Below are 9,254 nucleotides of genomic sequence, written 5' to 3'. Positions count from 1 at the left end.
TTTTTTTAAAAAGGCTAATAAAAAAGAATAAAACTGACATGTAATCCAGCAACTTAACTTCTAGATATGCATTTGAAAAGGAAAAAAATTAATAGTTCAAAAAGATATACAGGGCCAGCAAAGTAACTCGTTGCAAGTGCGTCGGTTTTGCCATGCACATGACCCAGACTCCTAGCCTGGCCCACAGCTGAGGAAGGTTTGGTGCTGTGGGAGCAGTCTAGCTCTCCTCTATTTGAAGAAGTCAATTCAGAGAGGTGAAGCTCTGGGAACAACAAGAAAGAGAGATACACGGAACTATCTCAACATAAAATGTGTTTAGGACTGGCAAGCTGTCACAGTCATAGTGTAGAAGTCTTGAATGCATGAGCCTCCAGAGGTCCCAGGTTCAATCTCTAGCACTCCCATAAGCCAGAGACAAGTAGTGCCCTGGTCTCTCTCATGAAAATATATTTTTTTAAATAAATCTTTAAAAAAACAGTGGTTCCACCCTAGTAAAGCCAGAGTGAGTTTAAAATACCATATGTCAAAAAATGTAATCAATACATTTAAATTAATCAAGCATCTTAACCTTAGCCTACCTTAAATGTGCTCAGGACACTAACATTAGACTAAAATTGGGCAAAACTATTGAACACAAAGTATTTTGTGTTATATTAAAGAACTGACTATCTCATAGAATTTATCAGACACTATAGGGTTCAGTGTGCCAAATGTTTCTTTCCTGCCTGACTGAGAGCTTTGGCTCACCGCTGCTGCCCAGCATACCACATTTTATAGTCTGGGAAAAGATTCAACATTCAAAGTACAGTTTTTACTAAATGCATGTGACTGTCAAAATACTATTAATAAAAAATTGATAAGTTAAATCATTGTAAGTCAGGAATCATTTGTATGCATGCTGGGTCTATTATCACATTACTCACAATAGTCAAGAACTGAGAACCACTTTACTATCCAGCAATGGATAAAGTAGATGAGGTGTACACACACACACACACACACACACACACACAGACACACAGACACACACACACACACACACACACACACACACAAATACCATTTACTTATTAGAAGAACAAAAACTTGTCATTTCCAATGGATGGATCTTAAGGACATAATGCTAATTAAAATAAACAGGAAAAGACAAACACCATATGATATCATTTATAAGTAGTATTTAAAAAGTCTTAGTAATAGTTCAAGATGTTAGAACACAAGACTTGCATGCACTAGGCCCCAGAAGTATCAGGTTCAATCCCCAGCACCACAAGCTCTGACTGTCTCTCATAAATAATTAAAGACTTCAAACAAATAATTCATTTTAAAAGAACTTAACAAAAAAAACCAAAAAACCAAGTAACAAAACAAACAAAAAACCTCACCAAAGCAAAACTCATAAATACTAAGAAAAGAAATAAAGTTGCCAAACAGAAGGGAGTTCTGAAGGGTGGGCAAAATAGGTGAGTGGGGTAAAAACATAAACCAGACTTCCCTGGACAGACAAACCCATCAATTTGTCCTGGAGCTCTGCTTCCCCAGAGCTCTTCCCTACTAGGGAAAGAGAGAAGCAGACTGGGAGTATGGATCCACCTGTCAATACCCATATTCATCCGGGAAGCAATTACAAAAGCCAGACCTTCCACCTTCTGCATCCCACAATGACCTTGGGTCCATACCCCCAGAGGGTTAAATAGCAAAGCTATCAGGGGAGGGGATACGGAGTTCTGGTGGTGGGAACTGTGTGGAGTTATACCCCTCTTATCCTATGGTTTTGTCAGGGTTTCCTTTTTATACATAAAAATTAAAGAGAAACCCATAAATCCTGAAAGTTAACTTTGTATAGTGACAAGTAGTAATCAGATTTACAAATATCTAAACATTCTGTTGTACACCTGAAATCAATGCTACTATGTGACTATTTTTTTGATTTGTTTTGTTTTTCTTACCAGTGCAAAAATCATGTAGACATGATTACACTGCTCTCAGGAGACTCTTTTTATCCAGATAGGATGAGATACAGAGGCTGAGAGAGGAAAGAAACCACCATGCTGTTCCACTGCTTGTGAAGCTTTTCTTTTGCATGGTGCTGCCATGTGTGACTGGAGCTTGAACTCCAGTCCTCTGGCACGGTAAAGTGTGGGCTTTACAGAAACCCTATTACCAGGCCCTCATCAATCATTTTTTTAAGATCATTTTAATCATTTTTTTTAAGATGGTTAGACAGACAGACAGACAAATAGGTAATCACCACTCTGAACCTTCCTGCAATAAGTTTAACACATGGCAAAGCAATACACTAAGTGAGCTATTTTCCAGCCCCCCCCACTTTTTTTTTTTTTTTTGTAAACATCAGAGTTTCAACACTCTGAACTGATAAAGAAGGGGAAAAGGCACCACAGCACTGAAACTTTCTCTAGTGCAGTGTGGGCAAGCTCGAACCTGGGATGTGTACATGACAAAGCAGGCATACGATCCAGGTAAGCTAATGTGCTTCCGCACCAATTACTTTTTATTTAGATTTGGTTTTACTTAAAAAACTGAGGGCCAGGGCAGTGGTTCAGCAACAAAAAGCATGTCCTGAATGTGTAAAACCTGTACTCAGCCCAAGAACCACCTGTGAGAAATAAAGACAAATAGCAACAATCAAATACCCCCCCAAAAAACAAAACAAAACAAAACTTCTATCAATGGTAGAGCAGTGCTCTGTGCTCTCATACAAATAAAATGAAGGCCAGCAAAACAGATCACCTGAATAGTGCACTTGCTTTGCCATCACAAGACCCAGGTTCAAGCCTAGCCCCTACATCTCATTAAAAGAAACTTCAGTACTGTGGTCTTGGTCTCTCTCTCTCTCATTCTGAAAAGTCAGCCCAGAGCAATGAAGCCCTGGAGGTGACAAAACAAATACATAAATAAAATGAGGAGACTGAAGATAGCACAGTGATAACTCACCAGACTTTCATGTCTGAGGCTCTAAAGTCCCAGATTCAATCAGCAGCACCACCATATGCCAGAGATGAACGTACTAGTACCTGTGCTCTCATGAAAGTAAATAAATCGCTAAAATAATAATGAACAAAAAATGCAATTCAATTGACAAAGGTAGACCCTTAAATTAATGCAATCTCTATTTTGACTTTTTTAAAAAGCTGTTGAGGTGTTTTTTTTTTTTTTTTTTCCATTTGTCAGTTCTAGAGACAAACCTTTTAAACAAAATCAAGAGCCTGATTTCTTCAGACTGTGGTGTTTGGCAGGATGAATTGGCAGTACAAAAGGGCCCTCTGGGCGGCAGGGCAATAGTGTAGCAGGCTAAGCACACATGGCATGAATCATAAGGACTGACTTAAGGATCCTGGTTTGAGGCCCCGGCTTTCCCCTGCAGGGAGGTCACTTCACAAGTGGTGAAGCACATCTGCAGGTGTCTTTCTCTCACCCTCTCTGTCTTCCCCTCTCTCTTGATTTCTCTGTCCTATCCAGCAATAACAAGGACAACAAAATGGAAAAAATGGCCTCCAGGAGCAGTGGATTCATAGTGCAGGCACTGAGCCCCAATGATTACCCTGGAGGCAAAAAAGAAAAAAAAAGACCCTCTTTCAATCCCACCAAAGAACTCATGAGGTTCATTTAACTTTGTGGCAAATTTCAACCCATTTATCTTAAAAAGCATTGATGAAATTAAAGTACAAAACTCTATTCTATCATACACCTTTTTTGTTTTGTTTTTATCAGAGCACTGCTCACACCTGGCATATGGGGCTGTGGGGATTGAATCTGGGACCTCAGAGCCTCAGGCATGACAGTCACTTAAAGAACTCTCTCTTTTACTTATCATATACTTTTTGGTATGTCCAGCCTTTCACAAACTCACCCATTTCATAGCAGATTCTAGTGATTACCTCTTTCATTTTACCTATAGACCAAAGTACTTTACCCAAAACAATACTACCTTGACACTAGTTCATAACTCATACCTCAAAAATATTACAAACCTATTCTATTTTTATTGAAATTATGCGGGAGTCAGGCGGTAGTGCAGCGGGTTAAGTGCATGTGGCACAAAACACAAGAACCGGCATAAGGATCCTGGTTTGAGGCCCCTGGCTCCCCAGCAGAGGAGTCCCTTCACAAGTGATGAAACAGGTCTGCAGGTGTCTGTCTTTCTCTCCCCCTCTGTCTTCCCCTCCTCTCTCCATTTCTCTCTGTCCTATCCAACAATGAAGACTACAACAAGAATAATAACTACAACAATAAAACAACAAGGGCAACAAAAGGGACTAAATAAATAAATATTAAAAAAAATTTTTTAATTGAAATTTTGCACTAAAGGAAGGAAGAACATTTAGGTAGACCATCAAATCTTTTGAGATCTGTAGTTTCTCTTATATCATAGAGAGAAAACCCCTCCCACTTCTGTCATAAAATTGTACTTAAAAGGCTTTTCTACTTGTATTATGTAATCAACATGCAAGGGTATAAAATAATCTCTGCAGTGGTCCAGGAGGTAGTACAGTGGTTAGAGCTTTGGACTTAAAAAAAAAAAAAAAAAAAAAGCAAGAGAGAGAGAAAATAAAAAGAAAGAAGTATGAGATTCTGGGTTCAATTCCTGGCATTCATGTTCCAGAATGATATTCTGGTTTGTGTTTTCTCTCTCTGTCTCTTCCTCTCTCTCTCTTTAGTAAATGAAAATTTTCCACTTGATTGAACCTGGGACTTTAATACCTCATGTATTAAAGTCTCTTTGCATAACCACTATGCTATTTCCCCCACCCATAAATAAATCTTAAAAAGAAAAATTTCTAGGAAATGTCAACTTTCAGTTTTGGAAGGCAGTTATGCTCACCACTATACGACCAACGCTAACTTTCAGTTTAGAAAGGCTGATATTGGAAAAAAAAACAAACCTGAACTACTGAACTCACAGAAACACTCTTCTTCAGATATATATTGCAAAATTAGTTGCTTTATTTCCATTTGTCTCCTTTAATCTAGTTTTTTATTTAATTAATTAATTTTGGATAGAGACAGATATTGAGAGGAAATGGGAAGGTATAGAGGAAGAAAAAAGACACTTACTGTACTGCTTCATAGCCTGGGAAGCTTCCCCCATGCAGATGACAACTGGGGTCTTGAGCCAGGGTTCTTGCCCACTGTAACATGCGTGCTCAACTAGCTGTGCCACCACCTGGCCCTTCCATTATTTTCTCTCTCTCTCACTCTCTGTTTCTTTCTGAAGATTTATTTTCTGACAAGGAGAGAGAGAGACCAGAATACCACTCCAACACATGTAGTGCCAGTGAAGGAACCTGGGGCCTCATGTTCTATATTCTACTGCTAAGCTACCTCTCCAGTGACTAATTTTCTTTTCCTCAGCTTACTTAAAAAAATTCTATTTTTAATATATATGTGTGTGTGTATATATATATATATGTGTGTATATATATATATATATATATATATATATATACACACATACACACACACACTCATATACACAGAGAGAGAGAGAAAGTGAGAAGGGGGGATAGAGAGGGAAAGAGACAGAGAGACCCCTGCAGCCCTGCTTTACCACTTGTGAAGCTTCCCCCTGTAGGTGTGGACTAGGGGCTTGAACTTGGGTCCTTGGGTACAGTAATGTGTGTACTTAACCAGGTGTGCCACCACCTGGCCCCCTTTCAGCTTACTTCTGAAACTTAATTCTTGTATAAAGTGCACTGAATGGAAGTCCACACAACTATGAGGCTTAAGCAAAATATAGGTGAAAACCTAAGCTCAGTCACAAGTCCAAGTAAATGAGATGCTGTTACATGACTTTTTCCTTAACAAATATGTACTTATATATGAAGTAGATTTTATTATTATTATTTATTCCCTTCTGTTGCCCTTGTTGTGTTATTGTTGTAGTTATTGATGTCATCGTTGTTGGATAGGACAGAGAGAAATGGAGAGAACCAGGATTCTAACACTGGTCCTTGCACTTTGCGCCACATGTGCTAAACCCGCTGTGCTACCGCCTGACTCCCTATGAAGTAGATTTTTAAAAACACAGTATGTTGTTTTGGAGACTAAACAAACAGGGGCAACTCTGCTCTAAATATAAGACAATTTTAAAATTATTTTCATTTTCAGATTAAGCATCCTCGACAGTGTAAAAACAGTCCTAGCTGACTCTCTGGATATACACATACCATAAAATAGTTAAGTGATTTCCCAATTTTCAGTGATAAGGGAAAGGGAAAGAACATGTTTATAGTTGCATCTGAATTCCTCAATTTAAAAAGAAAAAAAACTTATTTTGCTACCCAGCCATTCATCAAACCATAATGAAAGACAATTTTCCAAAAAGCCAACAAAACCCAGAACAAGGATGTAGCTATCAAGCTAAAATTACCACCTCCCCCAAATACTGCAGCTCAAAAAAGGGCAAGAAGCCAAATTCCCCATAGCTCATTAGAGAAGACTTCTGTACAGAATATATAGTGATGAGGAATTTTAGAAGCATATATACTTTTAAAAAGTTCAACCAATTCATCTTGGGAATACAGTAGGCTTTCTCCTATTCCAGCTGAAGAAATAACTTGCTGGAATTAGTATTAAAATTGTCTTTACCAAAGGAAGGTACTGTGAGGGTAGAGAGAATAAAGAAGCAAAGACAAGTTGTTTTAAATCTATACTACTGCCCTGGAATGCTGAGTAGGGCTGAAATTCTCAGTTAATACCATTAAGAGCTAGATCTGGCTCAAAACCAGTGGACTAAACACCACTAGTAATATCAGGCAACCTATAGTGTTTATGTTTAAAAATATTGTTTAATTTATCTATAGATTTCTATTCTGAAAGGCAGTAGATCAAAATGACACTGAGTCATCCCATCAGTTACAGAGTAAAGGTCTCTGTCCAAAGAGCATGAATTACATGGAATGTAAATGAGAATAAATGAGATCAGGCTTCTATACAGCTTTAATAAGGCTTCTACCACTCCAGTTGTAAGGAGTTATACTGAGAATGCTCCCACAGAATATCTTAGACTCTACTGCCCTGCAAAGTTGAATAGGGCTGAAATTCTTGCTTCCCAGAGATAAAAAAAGGTCTACAAATTCAACTCCTGATCCTTCTCCTTACATTTTGGGGAATAAAATAAATATTTAATTTTTTAAATATTCAGAATTTATGGCACATTGTAATATTTAATATTCTCTAGTTTTCACTAGTTTAATATTCTCTAGTTTTTCACTTTCTGAACCTTTGGCTTATAATCTTCTTAATTCTATCACATTGAAATATGCCTGAATGGGCCTTAATCAGTAGTACCATGCAAAAATATAATCCTTGTTCTTCCATTATCTTCTCCACAGGAAGAATAAATGAACGGTACCCTAAATATCCTGTAAAGTTACTATGCATACTCGACAAAAAAATTAGGGCAAACCATTCTACTTTCATATCTTGAGTAGGAGTTAACTAGTCTTCGATCTCATCTTCCCAAACATCTCCATTAACATCAACAGCATGGAACAGCCTGGAAACAGAAAATAAGGTATATTTTTATGTACTTGGAAGAAATTAAATCTAACTTCTTTCCTTCTCTCAGAAATACTTTCTTCACTCTTTTAGTAACATCTTTGTGTCTTTTTCTCTCCTTTAATAATCACATTGAGCAGGGCTGAAACAAATACCTGTGAACAAGCTGCCTTCAAATTTATAAGAATCGACTGTTTAGGTCGGGCGGTAGCACAGTGGGTTAAGCGTAGGTGGCGCAAAGCGCAAGGACCGGTGTAAGGATCCCGATTCGAGCCCCCGGCTCCCCACCTGCAGGGAGGTCGCTTCAAATCGGTCGCGGTCTGCAGGTTTTTATCTTTCTCTCCCCCTCTCTGTCTTCCCCTACCCTCTCCATTTCTCTCTGCCCTATCCAACAACAATGACATGAATAACAACAACAACTACAACAAGGGCAACAAAAATGAAAATAAATAAATATTTTTTAAAAAAAGGTAGCGGTCTGGGAGGTGGCGCAGTGGATAAAGTACTGGATTCTCAACCATGAAGTCCTGAGTTCGATCCTCGGCAGCACATGTACCAGAGTGATGTCTGGTTCTTTCTCTCCTCCTATCTTTCTCATGAATAAATAAATAAATTCTTAAAAAAAAAAAAAAAAAGGTAGGGAGTCGGGCTGTAGCACAGCGGGTTAAGCGCAGGTGGCGCAAAGCACAAGGACCGGCATAAGGATCCCGGTTCTAACCCCGGCTCCCCACCTGCAGGGGAGCCGCTTCACAGGCGATGAAGCAGGTCTGCAGGTGTCTATCTTTCTCTCCTCCTCTCTGTCTTCCCCCCCTCTCTCCATTTCTCTCTGTCCTATCCAACAACGACTACAACAATAATAACTACAACAATAAAACAACAAGGGCAACAAAAGGGAATAAATAAATATTTAAAAAAATTTAATAATAAAAAAAAAAGGTAGACATACCTTTTCTATATTAAGGGACTAAAGAGAAAGAACCAAATTACCATGGGTAAACTTGACTAGAATATAAAAAGATATGCTAAATCATTATCTTACTTCATAATAATATTAAAACAGCTTAAGGAGTCAGGTGGTAGCACAGCAGGTTAAGCTCAGGTGGCACAAAGCGCAAGGACTGGTTTAAGGAATATGATAAACAAGATAACATTGAGAGATAACAGTGTGGAAAGCAACACATATGGGAAAGCTGGAAGGACTTCTTTAAAGAGTTAATGTTCCCCCCAACACATTTTTTTTTTAAAAAAAGGTAGGGAATTGTGCAGTAGCTCAGCAGGTTAAGCGTACATGGCACAAAGTGCAAGGACTGCTGTAAGGACCGTGGTTCGAGCCCCCAGCTCCCCACCTGCAGGGTAATCGCTTCACAGGCAGTGAAGCAGGTCTCTGCAGGTGTCTATCTTTCTCTCCCCCCCCCCCCCCCCCCGTCTTCCCCTCCTCTCTCCATTTCTCTCTGTCCTATCGAACAATGACATCAATAACAACAATAACTACAACAATAAAAACTAACAAGGGCAACAAAAGGGACTAAATTAATTTAAAAAAACAGCTTAAGGTATTTTTTGGAGATAACTGAGCTTTGTTTACTAAATGATAGTGTCATTATCACTAGATTTTTAAGTGTCATTTTTTATGCAGAATAGTTTATTTTTTTAGATTTTAAAAGTTATTAATAATAGAGAAAAGAGGGAGAATCAGCACACCACTCTGTTACATTCAATGCCAGGAATCAAAC

General features: G+C 38.5%; 1 protein-coding gene and 2 long non-coding RNA genes across 7 annotated transcripts in view; 1 reads left to right on the top strand and 2 right to left on the bottom strand.

Moving 5' to 3' along the window:
• Positions 1–882: 882 nt before the first annotated feature.
• The window catches only part of LOC132535018 (uncharacterized), a 109,858-nt gene continuing 101,486 nt past the window's right edge, over positions 883–9,254 (top strand). Inside the window, exons 1-2 of the long non-coding RNA XR_009546801.1 lie at positions 883–980; positions 1,015–1,088. This is a non-coding gene — a long non-coding RNA (uncharacterized LOC132535018). The remainder of the gene's footprint in view (positions 981–1,014; positions 1,089–9,254) is intronic.
• The window catches only part of LOC132535021 (uncharacterized), a 392,194-nt gene continuing 384,091 nt past the window's right edge, over positions 1,152–9,254 (bottom strand). For both annotated transcript variants that reach the window (XR_009546810.1, XR_009546809.1), the window contains exon 2: positions 1,152–1,727. This is a non-coding gene — a long non-coding RNA (uncharacterized LOC132535021). The remainder of the gene's footprint in view (positions 1,728–9,254) is intronic.
• Positions 7,234–9,254, bottom strand: part of RNF14 (ring finger protein 14) — a 29,985-nt gene continuing 27,964 nt past the window's right edge. For all 4 annotated transcript variants that reach the window (XM_060180177.1, XM_007518990.3, XM_060180173.1 and 1 more), the window contains exon 9: positions 7,234–7,519. In XM_060180177.1, coding sequence (XP_060036160.1) covers positions 7,462–7,519 — 58 coding nt within the window. In that variant the 3' untranslated portion in view covers positions 7,234–7,461. The remainder of the gene's footprint in view (positions 7,520–9,254) is intronic.

The sequence above is a fragment of the Erinaceus europaeus genome, chromosome 2, assembly GCF_950295315.1.
Source record: "Erinaceus europaeus chromosome 2, mEriEur2.1, whole genome shotgun sequence".
In the NCBI taxonomy this organism is placed as follows: Eukaryota; Metazoa; Chordata; class Mammalia; order Eulipotyphla; family Erinaceidae; genus Erinaceus; species Erinaceus europaeus.
The sequence above is the reverse complement of the archived record's forward strand: the minus strand, read 5'-3'. Positions and strand labels throughout refer to the sequence as shown.